The 23,014-nt window shown below is 42.0% G+C and overlaps 1 protein-coding gene across 1 annotated transcript in view; it reads left to right on the plus strand.

The window, feature by feature from the left end:
* Positions 1-17,013, plus strand: part of pou6f2 (POU class 6 homeobox 2) — an 89,908-nt gene extending 72,895 nt beyond the window's left edge. The window contains exons 6-9 of the mRNA XM_042308911.1: positions 1,715-1,924; positions 5,233-5,386; positions 8,780-8,948; positions 13,027-17,013. Of these exons, the coding sequence (XP_042164845.1) occupies positions 1,715-1,924; positions 5,233-5,386; positions 8,780-8,948; positions 13,027-13,549 (1,056 nt within the window). The 3' untranslated portion in view covers positions 13,550-17,013. The remainder of the gene's footprint in view (positions 1-1,714; positions 1,925-5,232; positions 5,387-8,779; positions 8,949-13,026) is intronic.
* Positions 17,014-23,014: the final 6,001 nt, after the last annotated feature.

The following is a 23,014-nucleotide window of genomic DNA, read 5'->3' on the forward strand; positions in this document are numbered from 1 at the left end:
AACACCCAGGAAGTCTGAGGGAGAGATGGGAAGGCGCGGCGGTAGCGATGCATCCGGGGACGAGAGCTAAGCTGTCAGTTCCCTGCCCGTGTTATTACGTTTATAGAACAACCACTTAGTCCAATAAGGATGAATAATTGAGCGGAACAAGTCAACCGCCACAGAGGCACGCGAAGCCAGGCGTCGGGAGGCATGAGCGTCAGGCGGCGCAATAAAATATGCTAAGTGGCAGGAGAGGAGAGCATTACAGGGTGGAATCAGAGCAGGCGACGCGGAGCGCGGAGAGAGAGATAAATTATCTGTCGCTTAATGCGAAGCAACGTAAGCAAATGAGCCGTGGAGGGGATGAATTACAGATTGCCGGCCTACAATTCTACCACTGATCCCTCCACATTATATCAAACGGAGAATGGGGAGAGAGGGGAGGGGGACCAGGCAGAGGGAGGTATGGCAGGAAGAATTAGATTAGCACCGGGTGCAGTGGTGAGATGCTGGACTACAGTATGAAGGAATCTGTTTGCATCTCGCTGTGAAATCATATGGAGTGACAGGTGCATGTGTAATAATTGAATCCCTGCCTAGATTAAATTATGCCGGTGTCTCATTTATACACGATGCTTGAAGTAGGTCGAAACCCTGGGCAGCATGAGCTACCAAAACATTGATTGTGCTTATGTCCATTTATTTTGTTTGGAATTTTGCCTGCGACTATTTACATATCTATTTTTTAAAAATAGGAACGTGTCAGCCCAAATCTTCCAGCCTGGTCCAAACGACAAGGTTTGTAAAATAATGGCAACCCCAACCACGTTCACTCTCCTCTGGCATAATGAGCCTGGGTGCTGTTGTTCTGTCAGTGGAGAGAGCAGGCAGAGAGATTGAAGTTGTCTGTCCAGGACCAGACCCCAGATGACATTAACCTTCATCATCGGCAAGAGGCGCTAAGTCCCCCCCTAAAGCGCTACTCTTGGCCGCACTCTGGCAGCTCTGAGAGCTAAAACGCTGCGGTGACACTCTGCCGCCCCTTTTGATCTGCACTTCCTGATTACAGCCACGCAGAGGAGAGCTGGGGGGGAGTGGAAGAGGGGAGTAGGGGATGAAGTACCCCAGGGACCCTGGGAGCTGTTTGGTCGTGTGTGTGTGCGTTGAGGGAAGGGGAAGGGAGGGAGATCTCTCAGCACAGCCACATTACCAACCCCCCTTAACAGAAGCGGACAAAGACGCATATACACAGATGAATCACACACACACGCCCCTCTCCTGGCCTGGTGATGGATAACACAGTCAGTGGTCTGCACCAGCACACACACAGGTACTCAGAGCTGACCTTTGCAGTGTGCTCCCAGCTGGGTGCTCTGCCTTTGCTTGCATTGGCCTATAAAAGCTCCTCTGTGACAGATGATCAGAGAATCTGTCTGTGCGTTCCCTCATACACTTACTCAACCATCAAGTGTTCTGCGCCTGGGCTTGGTACTGTCATTCTAATGGTTTGTGCGCCCACTGATATGCATGTGTGGACGTGCACAGTGCTCTGTGTTTTACTTGCTGTGGGATTTCATACAGAACATGAACATTGCTCCATACTTCTGTCCAGTAGATCATACGAACAATATGTTCTAATGACGTTCACCCTCCTACACTTCTCCGTATACTGTAGATCACTGGAACGACCCATCTGATTTCTTCCCCTTCTCCTCTCACCCCTCCTTCGTAGATAATTGGAACGATCCCACTTATGCCCAACTCTGGGGGGCCCTCGAGCCAATCAGGGGGCGTAAACCCAGCGCTGCAGGTCCAGCCAATTACACCCCAGCTTCTGACCAACGCCCAGGGCCAGATCATCGCCACGGTGATCGGCAATCAAATCCTGCCTGTCATCAACACCCAGGGAATCACACTGTCACCAATCAAGCCTGGACAGCAGGTAACCACACACACAGACGTACAGTACACACGCACACATGCACAGATACAAACATGCGTGCACACACACACAATGCAGACACATGAAGATATGTTCCTAATCACAGTACATTTGCAGGCCAAAAACATTTTCCATCCAATTGGCGACAGATTCTCATGCGACTATTCTAAATTCCACATAAGCAAATGACGCGCATTTTCCCACCAGAGATGTTTCCATCAAATTGACTTACTGCGGATAAAAGGCTGTGCGTGATGATGTAGAGCTTAGAAAAATGACTTTTGTGGTTAAATTCCCATGTGCGAATAAAAAAGCATGTTCAAATCTACTGATGGTTTTGTCACAAAGACAATTATATAGCGAATGTGTCCACCGGTATTGGTACGTGCGCCCTAGCCAACAGCTTGCAGATACAGTTCGGGTATAGCCTACATGATGAGATTATTATGGACAAACGAGCACGATTATTTACATTTGTCAAACGTCGATTATTTACATTTGTCAAACGTCGATTATTTACATTTGTCAAACGTCGATTATTTACATTTGTCAAACGTCGATTATTTACATTTGTCAAACGTCGATTATTTACATTTGTCAAACGTCGATTATTTACATTTGTCAAACGTCGATTATTTACATTTGTCAAACGTCGATTATTTACATTTGTCAAACGTCGATTATTTACATTTGTCAAACGTCGATTATTTACATTTGTCAAACGTCGATTATTTACATTTGTCAAACGTCAACCAAGCATCGAACGTCATGTCACCAGAAGAAGACCCTCTATATTTATTAGGAAAGGAGCATCAAACTCATCACCGTGCACTTTCACCCCCCCTGTGAGGTTCACCATAACGTATTTCATCTGTAGCCTAATAAACTGCATGCTTTCCCGAGCCGTAGTGGGAGGACCACACGACATGTCATCGCATGATAGTTAGAGCGGCAGGTAGCCTAGTGGTTAGAGAATTGGCCGAATCCCCGAGGTGACAAGGTAAAAACAGTTAAACCACTGTTCCTAGGCCGTCATTGTAAATCATATTTTTTTCTTAACTGACCTGCCTAGTTAAATAAATGTCAAATAAAAAAATGTATCCATATTTGCCCATTAAAGCTTTTCCACCGCCATTTATCGCATAATTAACTTTACCATCACAAAAAGATCCCACCTTGTCTAGCGTATGTTTTTTGTCGACATTTGGAAAGTTTGCTGACAGATTTGCTCTTTCCATCAGGCCTGTCGTGACATTTTTTAGGCATAAAAAGGTTGGATGGGAACCTGGTTACAGGAGCACATAGATACACACTATAAAAATGGATGAGGAGAAAAATCTTTATCTGTGTAGATTGAACTTTTTTTGTGTTTACTCTTGAGAAAAGTAACCCTTACAAAACGAGTCAAGTCTGATGTTTTTTTCAGCTATCAAGTCGTCTCATCTTCTGTCTAAACACAACTTGAAAAGGTTTCCCTTCACAAAAACATAACTCCCAACTGTAACATTTCATTGGTCCCAGTGTTTGGAAGACGTTGCTTTCGATAAAACCATTCAAATTGACTCTTTTGACTAGGGCAGTAAAGATTATAGAAATACTACAGAAAGAAATCAAATCTGTCGAGCAGTAGTGTGTGTGTGTGTGTGTGTGTGTGTGTGTGTGTGTGTGTGTGTGTGTGTGTGTGTGTGTGTGTGTGCGTGTGTGTGTGTAAAGCACCTGTCAGGCATCCTCTTAGACTCCCTCTCAAGAAGTATGCAGAGTCCCTGCAGAGCCAAACAAAAAGCAATGCTTTTCATCATCCCACCTAAAACTAAAATACTCCCCCCTACACCTATTTGACCTCTGTGACCTGACCATGTTGTAATTCTCCTTAAAAATCAAACATTTAAAGGGATAATCATGTGTCTCTAGCTAGCAAAACAATACAAGACCAGACTGAACCTCTAAAAGGGACAGAAGGCTCTCTTGTGCTCAGAAGAACACGAGTTCTTTAGTGCTATTTGTATGAGTGAGCTTAAATCCCACCTAGTGCAAAAGTTTTATGTACAAAGTAAATAGCTTCCTTCTTTTGGACTTGTACATACATGGTAGGTGTCAGACGCACACATACCAAAGAAACCAAATAAATGACCAGACTTTCAGCCATAAAAAAAAGCAGGTTAAGAAAGTGAAACATGATATGTAAATGGCAAGGACAATAGTTCAATCCTGATAGGGTGGATTAACTCAGAAGATGGTCTTAAATGTGACTTCACGGAACACCGGATCACACTCGTGATCGAATGAATGCATTTGTAATAATGTTTATGGTTTTTGTCCTCACTTCAAAGACACACGACACCGACAGTTCCACAGGTGTAATTTACGGTTGTCAGCGCCGGCAGTGCGGAATATTTCCAGTGAAGCTAGATAATTCTCTCTGCCTGTCAACTGTCTTGACAGTATGTGCATCTCTGTTGACATCCACCACACTTCCCAAACAAACACATACCGAGGGGAAAATAACTAATAGCAAGAGAGAGGAGTGGGAAAGCCAACCTAGTTTACGGAGGAGACGGCCTTCACTTTAGAGTGAAGACATATCAGCTTGATCTTGTAAGAGCAATTCATTTGCTCTCAAACATGAAAATGCATCGTTTTCTTAGAGCCGAAGCACATTGCCTGTAAATCCTAAATGATGTTTGCTACAGGAGCGGCGGTGTCCACGTGTCTTTTCCTGCACCGACCTGCCTTCATTAGCAATTCCCTTGTGTCTGACGACTGGAGAAAACACTATTGTCATAGTGTTCTCTACACTCCTGTATGGCAGAGGGAGAAAGAGAGAGAGAGGGAGAGGGATGGAGGAGAGAGAGGATGGTGGAGAGAGAGGATGGAGGAGAGAGTGAGGAGGGAGGAGAGAGAGAGAGAGAGAGAGAGAAATACAAACAGCAGAAACACCAGTCATCACCTATCAAACCCCACTGTCTGTCTCTATACAAATGTAACACTGTCTGTTTCAATAGAAATCTAGCCCTGACTAGTTTACTCTATTGACCCGACTATTGATAGTGCATTGTGTGTTATCATTCTGAATAGTTGTTAGCATACACTGTAATGATCATATAACCTCTTTACACAAACCTAATCTTATTATGTTCAGCTGTTAATGTCAAATATAATTGCTGCAGTGTCACAGCAATGTACAGGTGCTGGAGAGTCACCATAACTGCTGTGGTTGGTTATGAAGATCGCTTATAGTGCTATTGGTGCAACGTTATAGGGGCTGTGTTGTTGTTTTAAGTCAATATTTCATTTCTGTGTGTCCTCAGCTGCCTCAGGCTCAGCATGTTCAGACAGGCCCATTGTCGTCTCAGCCCAACCTGCTCCACATGCCCCACAGCCAGAGTCCTCTCCGCCAGGCCTCTTCCTCCTCCTCGTCCTCATCTTCCTCCTCTGCCCTCAGCGTGGGTCAGCTGGTCAGCAGTGAGTACCCGGTGACACACTCACACGCACACACACTCGCACACGCGCGCGCACACACACACACACACACACATATTAAGAGAGCATTCAAGCCTACAGATAAACCTACGTTGTCAGAGAATTACATGTTGTCATTGACCACAGTCTTTGGTATGGTGAACCTTATATTTCAAGAGCACTGGATTTCTGTTTGTCCAGAAACTTTAGATTTTTCTCCTTCCTCTTCTTAAAGGATTTATTTAATATTCTGTTTATTAGACTATCAAAAACACTGTGTGTAATGAACACCAGCCTCAGTTTCCAAATGCTTAGCCCTCTGTGGACCCTTAATAAATCATAGACCCTAAGGCTGTCAGCAGGCAAACCGTTGCCTTAAAAACTCTGTTTTCGTCAGATAAATATAAATACATTTAATTTGTCACAGGCTACTCACCTACATTCCCTCATTTTGAAGGCATCTGCGACTGAGTTCTGCATTCAATATAAAGAAGTTGCCATTGATCAACTTGTTTTATGTACTTTGGTGGTTTGAGCCCTGAATTCTGATTGACTGAAAGCCATGGTATATCAGACCGTCTACCACGGGTATGACAAAACATTTTGTTTTACTGCTCTAATTACATTGGTAACCAATTTAAAATAGCAATAAGGCTCCTCGGGTAAGGGTTGTGCCCAAGAACAGCCCTTAGCCATGGTATATTGGCCATATACCACACCTCCTCTGGCCGTATTGCTTAATTACACCATGGCGTTGTTGATAATACTCGTTTCTGATTGGCTTGAAGGCCATTCTAGAGCGTGCATTATTTCCCTGTAACGCATGGTATATCATCACGGTAAAATTCAATGGCTATAGTTCATTCTTACATGTTCTATGTTTCAGCTGCTTTTGAAAGCAACAGTCGAACTGAAAACATTATTGTCATCGTTGAATTAAATTTTCATAATAGCAAGCTAGGACTGATGGCTTGGTTAGCTAAACTAGCAAGTCTGTTTGTTTGGTTACCAAGGCAACGGCCGTAGCTACCTAGTAAACGTTCTAGCTACTTCAGTGGATGTTGAACACATTTCTACCGTCAAATTGTCACCATGGTATGAGAGGGAACATCAAGTCGGGGTTCTCCGTCAATGCATCGTGGAGCACACCTTCCACGTCGTTCAGGAATGCATAGCCCCTTTAGGTGAATATCCCGTACGTGGACATGGAGCATTATTTCTGTGTCGAATTCATACGTAATATCGTTTTTTTAAATTCTACATTCCTCTTGCCAATATACTGCCCTGGTCCAGCTCATTGTCTTTGCAAGGTCCAAGGGTAACACTTTATTTGGATAGTCCATCTGTAGATGCTCTACAGACTATCCACAAACCATCATTAACGTTTAGCCTAACTATCTACTAACCCTAACCGTAACCCTTATCCTAACCCTAAACTTAACCCTAACCCTAACCTGAACCCTTACCCTTACTCTAACCCTAACCGTAACCCTTATCTTAACCCTAAACTTAACCCTAACCCTTACTCTAACCCTAACCTGAACCCTTACCCTTACTCTAACCCTAACCGTAACCCTTATCTTAACCCTAAACTTAACCCTAACCCTTACTCTAACCCTAACCTGAACCCTTACCCTTACTCTAACCCTAACCGTAACCCTTATCTTAACCCTAAACTTAACCCTAACCCTTACTCTAACCCTAACCTGAACCCTTACTCTAACCCTAACCGTAACCTTAGCAAGCAGTTGCTTATCAACAGATAGTATCCATACTATAATAAAGTATGACCAAGATTTTTATTCTAAACGAGCGGATGTTTTTTTTTTCAAACATTCGATGTCTTTTTAGATCACAAATGCCTACACAGGGTACATAGGAATTTCAAACCCAATGTAAATGAAATCCAACGCCATCATATGGAATAGGTATTATTTGTAAAGCCTTGAAGACAGTCATATAGGAAGGAGACCAGTGATGGATCACAGTGGACAGACAGTTGTGGGCACCACTTACAGAGAGGACGAATCATTTCATAGAGAAACACACTTCAATGGCTCTCCATTGGGGATAATCAGATGCTCATCAAGGTGGAAGTGATGAGGACTGAGGATGCAGCTAGTGCCCATCCTCCCATCCTTTTAAGATATTCAGGGCCTGCATCCCAAATGGCAGCTTATTCCGTATATAGTGCCCTACATTTGACGAGGCGAACCCTCCATTCAGTCAAAAATAAAAAAGAACTATAGGTCCTGGTCAAAGTAGTGCACTACATTGGGAATAGGGTGCCATTTGGGACGACTTGGTCCCATGTCTCCAAACGTTCGCACGTCTAGAGCTCTGCCGCCGGAGAAGCTCAGAATCGCTGCGTCTCTTATGAGGCCTCACGGCAAGATGGCAGCCCGATAGATTTTTTTTCTTCAATACGCTTGGAAAATTCCTTTAATAATTCATTGATAATGACCAAGATGAATAATTCACTGGCACAAACTTTGCTTTAGTAAGCAGGATGCCAGGGCACCTGACATTGATGTACAATGTGAAATCACTTTTTATTAGCTATGAAATTCTTCATAATGCTTCAGGGAAAATAGGTCCCCAAAGTCACTTAGATGTGGGTCCGCAAAAGCAGCAATTTACAAACAACAATTAAACAATAAAATGTCTTCTTTAGAGTAGAGTCGAATGCCATCGTTGAACAACTGAGTAGTGCAGCACACACAGCAGCACAGTCTTTCTGCGGAGGTGTCAACTGACTTCCCCAAAGGAGGGACAGATGATTGGAATTATCCTCTTAATAAACATTCCACAGGCTTCTTTTTCCATGATGAAAGCGCAGAGTTTGGGCTATAAAACTGTTGGCTTTCAGTCTGCTTATTGTTCATAATGAAACAGGAGGAATGCTGAGAACGGCACTGGCACCACAGTGGACTAACCTATTGAATGGACACGTCTCTGTGCTGCTGTGTCCATTATGTGTCTATGAGCTTTCACGTTGAAGATTAAATGAGGAGCATTTTCAATGTAGCGTTAAACGCAAAGCCCGCCTTTCACTCTCGATGCCATTACAGTACATATTGTACAGAGACCGCTATTATCATCTAGAGGGCAGAGAAGCACCAGAATGGCAATCACTGCTAACTCAATTCATAATATATTTCTAAAGCTACTCCTGTTGTTCGTCAACAGAGACCAGAAATGTCACGTTATAGTGGAATGTGTGTGAATTAGCTATATTCTTTGTATTCGGTGTGTTTAATGGTGCTAGCGCCCCTCCCTCTGCCTCCATCTCTACTCCCTGACAAATAGGTTTTTTTTTAAAGGCCTTTTAACTATACGAAGAGTGCCTTGGTCCTTCTCGTTTTTTGACCCCCCTCTATCTGTGTTGCATTGTAGACCCCCAGACGGCCGCCAGCGAAGTGGATGGGGTCAACCTGGAGGAGATTCGGGAGTTCGCCAAAGCGTTCAAAATCCGCCGCTTGTCCCTGGGGCTGACCCAGACGCAGGTGGGTCAGGCACTCAGCGCGGCCGAGGGCCCGGCCTATAGTCAGTCTGCCATCTGCAGGTAAGGAGAACTTGGGGTGCCGAAAGATTTACAGCAAAGCAATGGTATTGTCTGGCATAGATCTGTTGATTTCGGTGTCTCCTGGGATATTCCTATCCTTCCCATCAAGTGATAAACGTTTTTTTTCTCGACTGCAGTGCAGAAGTTAAAGTTGACTCACTCATTGTGGTACTAAAAGGGCAAATGAATGCAATATCTTACCAGTTTTATTCAAATAAATATGTAGAACCTCGTGTAGAACATCTGAAACCGTTTTATATCTGAATGATGTCCGGTCACGCCCCTGTAGATCAACGGATCCCCTTGCTGCGCTCTCCTGTCGGTGTAGTAGTCGCCACAGTAGACAAAAGGTGCTCAGGAGTGCTGTCTTTGAGACTGCACATCGTTTTCTGGTGTCCATGACGACTCACATCCATATTTCATCTCATATTTAAGCAGACATCATTAAGATATTAAAATGAATACATAATTGAAGACCATCCAGTCAAATGAAGGTCTCATGTCAATTCCCTGTCCTCCTCTCTTCTCCCCCCCCCCTCTCCTCTGACATGACTTACTTATGCAAAATACATCACCTAGAGTATTACACGAAGCACTTAAAGCATTTAATAATTACTAAGGCCTATTGCTGTTCACTCTACATTGGGCTTAAGAGAACCTGACAAGAACCAGTCTGTTAATAAGATTGTCATGTTCCACAGTACCGTAAGGACGTGCGTTTTAAACGCCGCATTATCTATTCATTAGATAATCGGACATTTAGTGTTACCAGGTAATGTCTCGTTCTTTTTAAGCCTTTCCTCCTTTAACTTCAGCACCAATTAACTAAACCCCTTAGAAGTGCACATCTCTCGCCATTATATTACATCCCAGCATTCAAACTCCCTTCATTCTTAAGTTTCACACGATCTAAAAGTACAACTGTCTCTGTTCTATTTTATTTTTCTCACCAAGTGTACGAAATCAATAGTTGAAATATCGTAATCACATCTAATTAAGTTCTGACATTTGGCCTTGTGGCTAATGTCATTTAGCCTTTTCTTTGTACCCTACCCACCCATAGTATTGTGCTTTACTGCAGTAGCATGCATCACTGTCAACAGTTATCATCACTGTGCCCCTTCTTATTCCTGTATTCATTTGTAATGCGCTTCTGAACTGCATGTGCTCTGCTGATGACCTGTCCTGCCTACAGTATGTGACCCAGTGCTACCATGTTCATCGCATCAACATCAAACGGCCGGTATAATCTGAAACTGGGGGAGCAGGGTTCTTATGAGCAACAACCCTTTCAAACTAATGTTTCAAGTCTTTTAAAAAAACACCCATGAAATATTTACACGCGTGCATAATTCAGACATTTAGAACGTACATTAAAAGCCATTAGCTTCAAAAAAATAAGGGGAAAAAAGGAACAGGTAATGTGTCCTTGTGAGTTTATCTATGTCGGTAAGACCGTCGTTTTGTTGTTGGTATGACGTTTTAAGTAGATAGTCTTCACATACTTTAGTTTAGTTAACATCAACAGAGACATGGAAGTTGGAGGAGACGAGGGGACCGCATGCTAGCTAAGGGGCTTGCTGTTGTCATATGTCACTGGAACAGACAGTGACACGGAGTTCCATCTTGTCGGATTCCATTGCTCACTTTGTTAAAAAGGCTTTATTAGCTTATCACAGGGCCACAGACATCCCATAAGGACATCATCAGACCAATGGGTTGGAATATTGTCTTCTCATAGAGTGCTTTGTACAAAGCAGCAAATGCAATCTGTCATCTAGGGTTAAACTAAAATAATGATATTGCCAAAATGCTTTTTTAGATAACGTTGCAAATTATGATTGATGGCATGCTTTCCCAAATGGAGGACACTTTTTCTTGCAGAAAAAAATCGGCATTAAGTTTAAATCCACCTCCTCCTCAATGCAACTACGCATCCAAAGATTCACAGTGCTGTTAATGTGACCACCGCTCAGAATGCATCGGTGCACAATGTTGTCTTAACTACTCGTTTCTGGTGTAATTCCTGAAGGGGAATTATGTTTCCATGTTTAAGCTGCATGCATTTACAACATTCATTTACACTCAGACTTACACATCAAATTAAGCAGAAATGTGCCTTCACACCCACCCTGTTTATATTGCATCGCATCCACTTCTTTCTCCACCTGTACCTGGCATGTTGGATTCATATCTGAAAGCTCGGATACTGATTTAATACATCGGATCTGTCCCCTGTATTCTGTAAGTAATGGACCTTCCACTTAGTCAAATACCCATTCTTACACATGGCCTCACGATATTGTTAAAGGGTTAAACGCAAACAGCACTGTAAGCATTAGCACTTAGCAAATGTTTATGCATGGCCTGAAAAAGGTACTTTTAAGACTGTTGAGAGAGAGAGAGAGAGGTAGGGGAGTAAAAGAGGTAGATATACAGTATGTATTCATTTCCCACTGGTGGTTCTCAACTAGTAGGAGTGGCTCCTCACTGAGGAGCCAGCCGAGCAGCTCTCCACTCATTTGAGTGCATTTGGTCCCTGTTGATCCATGAAATGTCCTGTTTCTGCCCACTCCATATATTTACTGGCTAATGTATTCCTTGCAGGATGGAACCGTCATCTTTCCACTGTTTAAGAGTGGCTTATAAATAATACTGCCCGTCGACAATCAGAAATGTAAAAACAGAGTTGGAAAGCGGAAAAACAGACAGGGCATTATTCGCTATCGTTCTGTATGACAAGTTGACTCTCCACTAAGAAATGTCTTTCATTTTGGTCCTGTGAGAGGGGTCCTTTCTCCCAGCTCTGAGGCATCTCCTCACCTGCCTTCCGGGAAGATTATATTAAAGGCATCTGTGATAGGTCGAGGTCATAGAAGAGGCCTAGGCGTGTTCCGCTGTTGTTTTAAAGGCGTATCACTTTTTCTCTCAGCCGCTCGCCCCTGAACACCTAGACAGATGCCTGGACTCTCATTAGAGGGCAGGCAGCTTAAACCGCACTCTGACACTGATTCCATTATTACACGGCATGTGAGAAACCCAGCAACTTTAGCCCAGTTCCATCATCCTTCAGCACGTCCAAGCCAAACGCCGTCTCTGTGCTTGTCTCACAGAACACTGCAGCTAACAGGGTCAAAATACACTGAGTTACAGTACAGATACCCCTTACAATGATCTAGTAGTACAGTAGTATATATCCACTATTTGGTGAGATCATACTGATTCAGCAAGCCTTAATTTAGCTACTGTTCATGACTTAGGAACTCTTTCAAAACTTTGGAACTATTGTTTTGAGCTATTGAGGGTTCATTTCAAAGGCACTAAAGTACACAATACACTACATTCAAATATTTACTTGTGCTTCATGCATTCATAAACTTGCAAGTATATTCAAGTCTGAAAAGTGGAAATGTATTCTTTTTAAATATACAATGAGTGCCTGGGGGAGAAAAGTTAGAAAAATGTATTAAAATGTGCATTTTGATGAATAATTCAAACTGCTTTTGTAAATGATAGTTCTGTGCTTAAGTGCTTGCACTGCTGCCTGTCTGACCATATGAAATAAAAACCTTGACTTTTATCACTTGAAGGGAAGGTATTGGGAAAAATGGCATTGTTTGGTTAACCCCTTTTTACCTTTTTCTGATTGATGATATGATGGGTAGATGGTATTGTGTATCAATGCATACTAGTGTAGTCTCCATAGCTAGAGCTCAGTGTTTGATCATTATAGTCTGGTGCTCGGGCAGTTTTATTGGTCCACCTGAAGTATTTTTCTAGCCATTGGCAGGGTCTCCTCACCCCAACGCTGCCTAACTGGGACAGAGAACTACAGCCACAGCCAACCAGACAAAAGTAAAGTGAACAAAGCGAAAACAAAATGGCACCACATGCAACGTTCACTTTCAGCTGCTTTAACTTTGGCTACAAACTGCCATGGATGTAACCAAGGCTGGTGGGTGTCTCTGTCCCAGTGGCAGCTGCTTGGGAGAGGAGGCCCAGTTCACTGAGGCAGGCAGGTTATCCCTTGGCCCAGCAGGGCACCTAAGTAAGATTCTTCTCTCTCAATTCTCCCCAGACACACCATCCTGAGAAGCCACTTTTTCCTACCACAGGAAGCCCAAGAAAACCCTATAGGTAGCAGTCTGACAGGCAAACTGAACCCTGGCCTTTTATATCCTGCCAGGTTTGAGAAGTTGGACATCACCCCAAAAAGCGCCCAGAAGATTAAGCCGGTTCTGGAACGCTGGATGGCCGAGGCCGAGGCCCGCCACCGGTCCGGCATGCAGAACCTGACCGAGTTTATCGGCAGTGAGCCCTCCAAAAAACGCAAGCGGAGGACCTCTTTCACCCCACAAGCGCTGGAGATCCTCAACAGCCACTTTGAGAAGAACACGCACCCCTCTGGACAGGAAATGACCGAGATAGCCGAGAAACTGAACTATGACCGCGAGGTGGTCCGCGTCTGGTTCTGCAACAAGAGGCAAGCGTTGAAAAACACAATAAAGCGGTTGAAACAGCCCGGGGATCTGGACCTGGACCTCGGCCCGACCGCGCCCATGGACCCTCTCTCTGATTCTCTGGAAGAGCTCCCTAAATGAACGACCGAAACTAGAGGTAAAGAGGAAAGTTCAAACAACACGGTGGCTCATGACCCAAAGTAGGATGAAGACTGAAAGAACATTCCTCTCCCTTTATAAAGGCAACTGAAAGGACAGTTATGAACATTTGCAAACAAAAATAAGTGTTGTCAGTGTGATTACCACAGTTATTTAAATATTTTGGCAAAAACCAAATATAAGGGAAAAAATATGTTCACATTTGAGAGAAAACATTACAAACCTACAGTGTGCTGTTTCAAAGCAATCGAATTCTGGCCTCATAGACCAGAACATTGTCCAAATTTGGGTTCCCATTAGGGAGATTTTAGTAAAGAGATCATACCAAAATCAAAGACAAAAACACTAACTACTTACCAAAGTCTGTGGCATCAGAATACTAAGAATAATTTTTTAAGTGTAAATGTGTTCTAAATTTTTACATTTGTACTGGCAAAAAAATCTACGATATATGTGTGAGGTTGGGTGTACATTTTATCTTTGTTTCACTTAATTTTATTTCCTGGGCTGATATGTAAATATCTACTAAATACCGTCTTCAGATTGAAATCACAATGTCAAAGTTCTCTTTGAAAGATTTGTCGTGTCAATGCATTTTTTGCTGTGAAACAATGACATTGTTGTTTGTCTCAGATTCCTTCTCATCTGCAGCTATTTTAAGTCACGGTGTTTTTACAGGTAACAACTTTTACAGGTATTTATCAATGATTTTATGAGATTGTCTTATGTTTTGTTGATGAAGGACAATAAAACTTAAGGCTGTCCAAACAGTGTGGGTATACTCAGTACCTTAACCATAAAGGTTCTGTCTCTGTTCACCAAAATATATATGTCATCCACGACGGAAGACAATGTCTTTTCAACCTTATTTTCCTTTTGAGACAACTGTGACTTTTTTTTTAATATATATACATACAGAAACATGCCATCAATTCTGTTATTTCAGGCCTAGTGTTGTGTCAGGGAGAACTTCCCTCAGTGTTATACTGTGTCAAGTGCTGTTGTAAGTCATTCTGTTGCCAAAGCCTGATAGCCAAAGAACACATTGCTTCAGCTCAAGGACTTGGGGAGATTTTTTATTTTTTTTACCTTGGCCAATTAAAAGTTTTAGTTATTTTGATGTGCTTTATACGTTCCCTTTTGTTCTTTTTTCCCCCTGCGGGGTTTCTTTCATACACTGAGTTCAACTACTTTACACAAAGGCCAACGGTATGCCAAATAAAATGTTTACTTTCAAAAGAGAACTCTTTGTTAATTGACAACCCTCTTTATATTGCAATATAGAAAATGTGTTGGACTGTGAGGACTTTTCTGCCCGTCCCTTTCTGAAGTGTGTGTCTAGTTTGTTCTATTTGCCGTAGCATAGCATAACCAAATTGCTCCCACATGTTTTCCGATAACAAGGTTTGGGTTACAGGAATCTGAAAACAAGACCACAAAAACCACAAAAGGTAGCCCGAGCTTCAAATCATTAAGTACATTCTTCAGAGTACACTGTCACGGAGAACAAATGACACATGTAGAGGATTTAGCAATTATCTCACATTTTTCTGCCCTTAGAGCAAAATATGGATTACTTTCTTTAAGCATTCAGCGACTCATTCTAATCGAATCAATCGGAAGGTTTTCTCATCTCTGAATCGTTGTCTTCAGGGGTCAAACGCTGTTTGCAAAATGTCATGCTGTTGTTTTGTTTGTTTTCATTGTCTTCTGCTTTGAGTGATTCTACAGCGAAGCCTTGACAGACAGTATAGCCTAATTAAAAAAGTGTATTGGAAAAAGTTGTGTGAAACGCAAGACAACCCAATAGCCCGTCCGCAAGACATAATCCATATTCATTTCAACTAACAAATCATAGGGTGTTGTTGCTGCGTAGCTGTTAATATACAGATCTAAACAGAGTCTCATCATAACGTCGAGCTCACCCCCCCCTCCTCCCCCATAGGTGTACTTCAATATAACCAGGACCCACATGGAGGATTCAAGGAATCAATATTGCTACCCCGTTGATGTGTCAATAAGCTATACTGCCAATGTGTTGAACCTCTCCACTGAATATTTGCAAACTAGTACATATGTGTAAAACCACTTCTCAGAACTCTTAAGATTTCACATTGATGTGAAATGTTCTTATTTGACTCGTATAAAACACTTAAATAAGGTGAGGGGAGAATGGCGAGTGTTACATGACAGGCTCAGTGAACTTAGATTTTCTGCGGTGTTTTCGTATTGGTGTGTTTTGTTCAATGTCTGTTAGTCCCCCTGTGCACTGGTGTTGCCTAGCAACGTAAAGTGCACTTGATAACACTTACAAACGCATAAGGAAATAGACATTCATTGATATTGTAGTCTGGACTGTATGTTCCAGTAGGCTGAGGTTTAAGAGGTACTATACATAAAAGCTCCCTGACGAGTTCATTCCATTTATTAGTTATCATATACCTTTACAGGAAGTAGTGTTAAACAGTGTCATACTACACCTTTTTAGATATTTAAAGGCAGTATTACTAAATAGTGGTCAATCATAATATACTTTAAGTCATATGTGATTTAAATCAATCCAAAGATTTTTTTGTGTGTTCCCTCCCTGTCTCACCCCACCTCATCCCAACATGTAAGAGAAGTGATGATGCTGCGGCTGATGTACAGTATGGGCATGTAGTACTGAGGCTCAACAATGAAGCTGTAACCAAAAACAAAGACAAGGAACGGATTTATACCTTCGCTCAAACTTTCGATGCTGGACCAAAGCTCTATAGTTATATGCACATTGTACAGAGAAATGGGTTCATGTCGCTGACAATCTTGAAATACGAAGAGAGTCGATGATTAGATAAGTTGTAGTTCATTGACATTTTACCTCAGCACTGTCCTCGCACACTGAGCAATGCCACGCAAACGCCATGACAGAAGAAAATACAGAAGAATGGCTCCTGTAAAATGTTTGTAAGTAGTGTTCACTTCTCATGGGGGGGGGGTTGTGTCTGAACTGAGATTCTGTATGCCATGTGTTTTATTTTAGTCAAGTGGTTTCCAGGGTAACATGTACAGGACTTTCTAAACTTTGTTGTCACTTGTTTTTTTTTGTGTGTTTTTTCTCTCTCTGTGACTTTGTTACATGCACTGCTCAGTTACAGTCTTCAAGGTGTGTCCTATTTCATAAGGGGCAAAGAAGGCTTTATAATTGCACCCAATTATGTTTAAAAATAATAATAATAATAATTTAAATAAATGTTTTCAAACGATATCCACACAGACTCACACACCAACTGGTTTTGAAATGTTGTTAGAACTCAAGAACGACCTTGAAACCAAAGCTGATGAATCTGCAAAGGTTGCTTTAAATTTTATAGACTGAACTTAATCTATAGAGCAATATCTGTTTGGTCAGTTATGCAGCACTTTGTGTATTTCTACAATTCTTCAAGTCTGTCACATTTATTTGTACCATAATTAATAATAAACAATTGTTTGACATGAATGGACTGTCTTGTTTCTTATGAAATGTAGAATAAATCATCCGAATCTAAAATATATGTTTAGGGACATTTTAGAGAACGTCTCTGGTAAGAGCTGCATATGATGATGAAGAAAGCACTAATGCACCACATTCCTAACAACATAGACTCTTAGAAAAAAAGGGTTCCTCGGGGTTCTAAGAGTTTACCGACAGACATTGTAAACACTGCAGTTGGAGTAATAAGGGACGGATTGCAGAAAATCTGCTTTTTTGAATTCACTCTTCTCCAGTCTCACATGATTTTGACATATTTTCCTATCCTATTTTACCAATGCATACTTTGCTGTCAGCGCAAGTGCATCTCAATTCCATTAAAACCCAGACACAGTGTACATGTATAGTTGGAGCATAAAGTTAGCTCAGACTTATGTGTTCTGCTCCGTATCCCCCCAGCCCACCCCCTTGGCTATCAGTTTAGAGGTTTTTTTCTTGCACTTCCAGTGTGCCATGATTGAGAGAGATGTGTCCACAAAGGCTTTTCCACCAATGAACCACCTTTCAATACAGAGAGTTTGCACCTAAAAGCAAACGGACAGGCTGCAAACCTCTGGGGTCAGTAGCAATTCATTTAGATTTCCATAGGGTCAATAGAAAGGAATACATGTCAGGGTTATTTCACATCAATGTTTCATTTCTTTGCCTTAGCAGAAAACAATACCGAGACAAGTGTATGAGGGGGAAAACACATTCTTGGGTGAAAGCCTTTTGAAACTAAACTCCAAAGTTTGAAATAGCTTTCTTGTCCATGAAGCCTTTGAAAACTGACTGTCTGGTGAATAGAAAGTAGTAAATAAATAATAATAATAAAAAAAAGCACAGACAACATAAATTATTAACATTAGGCTGAAAACTGATGTTGAAGATGTTTTTTGTCATCCTTTCAGTTTTTTCCCCTCTTCGTTTCGAAATACTAGATATATTTTTAAGTGGCGATGGTTGAGGTATAACTTGGGCTATTTGATATTCTTTTGTTTTGTATTTATTCCAGTTTCTTTATTTTTCTATGTACAATATCATTGTGCAGAGACAGCTATTCCGACTCATCTTTTTTCAATATCTTAAAATGTTTATAGTTTGTTGATGGAAAAGTAAACTTCAACTCCAAAAGTTAGTGTCAATAAGTGAGTGACCAGGGCACAAAATCAACAGATCTCACTCTCAACATATAAACAACGCACTACCCTTGTAAGGAGAGGTGTAACCTGATACGTGAGGTGGAATCATAGAAATGGAATAGAATAGACGAACATTCTTAAAGTCCACATTTTTTTCACACAATGCCATACTGATACGGAATCCCACTCAAATGTTCAAAATGGTACAGCTGATATGCTGATATTTTGGTCCACATATCATGGGACATTGTTTAGAATTATAATCAACAAAAATATAGACGTAAACACGCAACAACTTAAAAGATTTGACTGAGTTACAGTTCATAGAAGGAAATCAGTCAATTGAAATAAATTCATCAGACATATGGGAGCCAGGCCCACCCATCGAGGAGCCAGGCCCAGCCAATGGGAAGCCAGGCCCACCCATTGGGGAGCCAGGCCCAGCCAATGGGGAGCCAGGCCCACCCATCGAGGAGCCAGGCCCAGCCAATGAGTTTTTCCAGACAAAAGTGCTTTATTACAGACATAAATACTCCTCAGCAGCACCCATCTCCTCAGACGATCCCACAGGTGAAGCCGGATGTGGAGATCCTGACCTGGCCAGGTTACACATGGTCTGTGGGTGTGAGGCTGGTTGGACGTACTGCCAATTTCTCTAAAGCCTCGGCTTATGGTAGAGAAATGAACGTTCAATTCTCTGGCAACAGCTCTGGTGGACATTCCTGCAGTCAGCATGCAAATTGCACGCTCCCTCAAAACTTGAGACATCTGTGCCATCGTGCTGTGTCACAAAACTGCACATTTTAGAGAGGGGCCTTTTACTGTCCCCACCACCTTTGTAATGGTCATGCTGTTTAATCAGCTTCTTGACATGCAACACCTGTCAGGTGGATGAATTATCTTGGCAAAGGAGAAATGCTCACTAACAGGGATGTAAAGAAATTTGTGCATAAGAGAGAAATAATATTTTTGTGCTTATGGAACATTTCTGGGACCTTTTATTTCAGCTCATGAAACATGGGCTAACACTTTAAATGTTGCATTTATATTTTTGTTCAGTATAGAATATTCTGTTCTATTAATTGTATGTATATGGGTGGGATAAGGTTGCTAGTAAAGTATCTTTAATCAATACGGAAGCTGTTTGACCCTGGATTTTAAACAATATCTGTCATGATCGTCGTATGGAGTAGACCAAAGCGCATGTGTTCATGATGATATTTTAATTAAAGAAAGCACTGAACACAAAACGACCGTGCCGCTATAAGAACTGTGCTAACAAGCACCAGACATAGATAATCACCCACAAAGTACCCACAGAATATGGCTGCCTAAATATGGTTCCCAATCAGAGACAACGATAGATAGCTGCCTCTAATTGAGAACCAATCTAGGCAACCATAGACATACAATTTACCTAGAAACATCCTTAAACATACAAAACCCCTAGACAAGACAAAAACACAAACATCACCCATGTCACACCCTGACCTAACCAAAATAACAAGGAAAACAAAGAATACTAAGGTCAGGGTGTGACAATATCCATGACCCCTAATAATAATCATAAACATGTCAGTGTTCTTTGCAGTTTACTTTAGTTTAGTTGATTAAGATCACCATTAGCTTCTGAACATGCAGCAGATACTCTTGCTGGGTTCCATATAAAACGTACAAATGCATGACAAAGTACAGAACAGTTATAGACAAGAACAAGTGCCCTTTCTCAATTAAATTAGAGGGGGACATTTGTCACTTCTTTATGTGCTGTTGGCAAATTAGACAATTCTATTTGGATTTTGGCTACAGAACGTATATATAGTCTTTCAAACAAGAGAATCTCTCTGGGTTGATCTATGACAGTCTGAATAGAAAAAAAATAATCTCTCTGCAAAAGTCAACCGACTGACTTATAGCACATTCCTGTTCAACAAGACGCCAACTGAAATTGTGAGAAGAGGGTTAGAAGAAAATATTATGACATGTCGGCAGTCCAAATGGATTATGTTTCAATATCAGTCAGGACACAGAAAGATAAAGGTGGAGGAGGAGGGTGCATGTGTTGGATGCAGATGGTTTTAAATTGCCCCCTTTGTTTTCCATCAGGCATGAGGCATTCACTTTCCTTATCTTTCCGACAATGTGCACTGGGCTGATGTTCTCAGTAAACGAACTGTCGGTGTATCCCTCACTACCGGCAGCCCTCTGCTTCCTTGTTTTCACTTCCTCCTCAAGGTTGAGATGTTGCTCCTCTCACTGCTCAGCCCCCAAGCCGCTGAGGAGTCTCCCACTATGCTGCTCTGCTCTGCACACCAGGATGCCTCTGGGGGTACAATTACCAATCCTCATGCGATCCAAGTTGTCCATGCATATGATCCCTTGTTGCTTTTGGTGTTGTTCTGGAGGTTTTCCCACCATTATTAGCCATGACACAATTTGAGGCATTTGAAGGTTGAAGAGTTAATAGCCAAGGTTTTTATGGAGATGGCTGGCACCCTGACTGGAGCAGCAGATTGCATTGCCCACAGCCCATTAAACTTTCCACACTGTCTTGTCTACACTGACTGTGTGAATGCATCTTCTCACTTTGTGATGCCTTCTGTTTTCCATCAGGACTCAGGGTTACGCCCAGTGTTTCATGTGTCCCACTTCTCCAAGGGAGTTGATTTGACTTCAGTTTTTTTCTCTGTCATTCTTGCGTGTTGTGGAAATGATAAATTCAATCATTTTGAATGAATTCAACAGAGATATTTACATTGCTGTAATGTTCAGAACATTATGTAAAAAAAATCAAATGGCAAACACCATCTGCTTTACCTAATTATTGTTGTCAGGGTGAAAATCTATAGGTCTGATTATCTCTTCCAGGGTCAATTCCACCTCAAGTTAACGCAATAAGGAATTGGCTTTATAAATAGGAGGATTGCCCATGGGTTGACTTTCAATTTATGAGTTGAAATGAATGGACCCAAACCGGATCTCTAGCCATAGTCACTGCTATATTTCATTATACAGACAGCATAGCTATCCTGATCATTGTGGAAAATCGTTGTGCTGTCCATTTCCTTCAGATTTATATAATCCAAAAAAGGTCAAAACAAGACGACTGGGTTTTATTCTAAGTGGAGTGGTGCCATCTGAGAGAGTGCTGTATATTTTTGTACATGGATCACAGGAGTCTTGAAGGGTCAGAGATCCCTTCTTTCGGATGTTTGGTAGTCTGGAAGATAACTGTTCCTCTGATGAGATGTTTGTATGGACAACATCCACCTCTTCATCCGCCTCTCACTCTCTCCCTGAACCACCTATAGTGTACTTTGAGACAAAGAGACAGAGAGCACAAAGCAAAAGGCAGTGAGTGTGAGAGAGGAGATATGGATAGAGGAGTGAGTGGTATGGTTGGCTGCATCTTTGCTCTTATTAGTGGGGGCCCAGTGAGGACACTTTGGCCTTCTTTATGGGGCCATGATGAGACCCTCCACGCACATCTCAGGAAAATGGCTGGGGGGAAATCACAGCTGAGAATCACTCAAAAACAGAGAGATGTCAACAGGCCCATAATGATACCTGATAGCCGCCCCAGAAGACTCTCTCCCCTTTTCTCTCTCAGCCTCATACCTTGCAGAGTTGCACTATACTTGAAAACATAATTAGAGGTAAAACCGGGGAGAAGGAAGCTTTACATCCCCTGATTCTGTTTTCCCCACCTTTCTTTCACTTTTTGAAAGAGGGAGATGGAGATAAAGAAGGAGGGAGAGAGAGAGAAAGAGAGTGAGAACGAGAGAGAGGAGGAGGTGGAGAGTTCCCTCTGTGAGATGCCAAGGTGCTCCCAGTCCATTGTGCTGCCGGCTGTCAGGTTAAATTAGGGAGTACAGGCTCCGTGAGTGTAAAAAAATCAATACTTGATGGAAGATTGCTCTCCGGAAAATCTGTTTTGATTCCAGGATTAATTCTTGACCAAAGGCTCCAGCAGAATGACATGCCATTAGGCCGAAAATGAACACATTCTGCAGTGGAAATTGGATGGAAATGTGTCAGGCGATTGCCCTGGCTGGTTGTTCTGCTTTCTGTGTAGAGGGACTGAAGGTGTGGCTGCTGCTGTGAATGAGGCCCACGGACTGACTCTATTTCCAAAGCAAAGACAAACCCACCGTGGCCTCTGAGTATTCTCAAGGCCATTGTTGTCCAGCTCCTGCAAATGCATTCTTACCTAGGTGAAATGCATTTGTCCACCACATTCTATCTCTCCTGTGTTTTCCATAAAGCATGGCATGAAGAATGGGAAATCTTAAAATAAAGCAGGGACTTTTTTCTTCCTTCAACAGCAAGAAGGGGGGAAATGCAATATTGATGAGCAAGTAATGTGTTTGTCGTCACAAATAACATATTTTCCTCTTTGAAACTTCAACAGGAGATAGCAAAGAGCGTCTGAGCAGTGACATCAACGACAGATGCAGTCAAGCTGGACAAAAGTTGTTTGCGGGTGTATTGTGTAAATAGATCATACGGTACAGACCTCTAATACCACAACAAGACGGCCTACATTTGATGTTCAATCTCAGCCCTGTGACATTTACTTGAACAAAATGTGAAGACTTATTGAAAATAAACGTTAATTTGGTCACTACTCAGTTACACAAAGCAATCAATCATAATTCCTAAAACTCATTTTGCTAGAACGATCAAGGATGTGGGTTAGGTACTGAAGCTGCCAAAGTAAAAGTATCAACATTTCCGGCATCATGAATGAAATGCTATGGGAGAGAGTAGTCCATTTTCAAAATATGTTTACTCTGCGTGTACACCAGCTCC

The sequence above is a fragment of the Oncorhynchus tshawytscha genome, linkage group LG29 (assembly GCF_018296145.1).
Source record: "Oncorhynchus tshawytscha isolate Ot180627B linkage group LG29, Otsh_v2.0, whole genome shotgun sequence".
In the NCBI taxonomy this organism is placed as follows: Eukaryota; Metazoa; Chordata; class Actinopteri; order Salmoniformes; family Salmonidae; genus Oncorhynchus; species Oncorhynchus tshawytscha.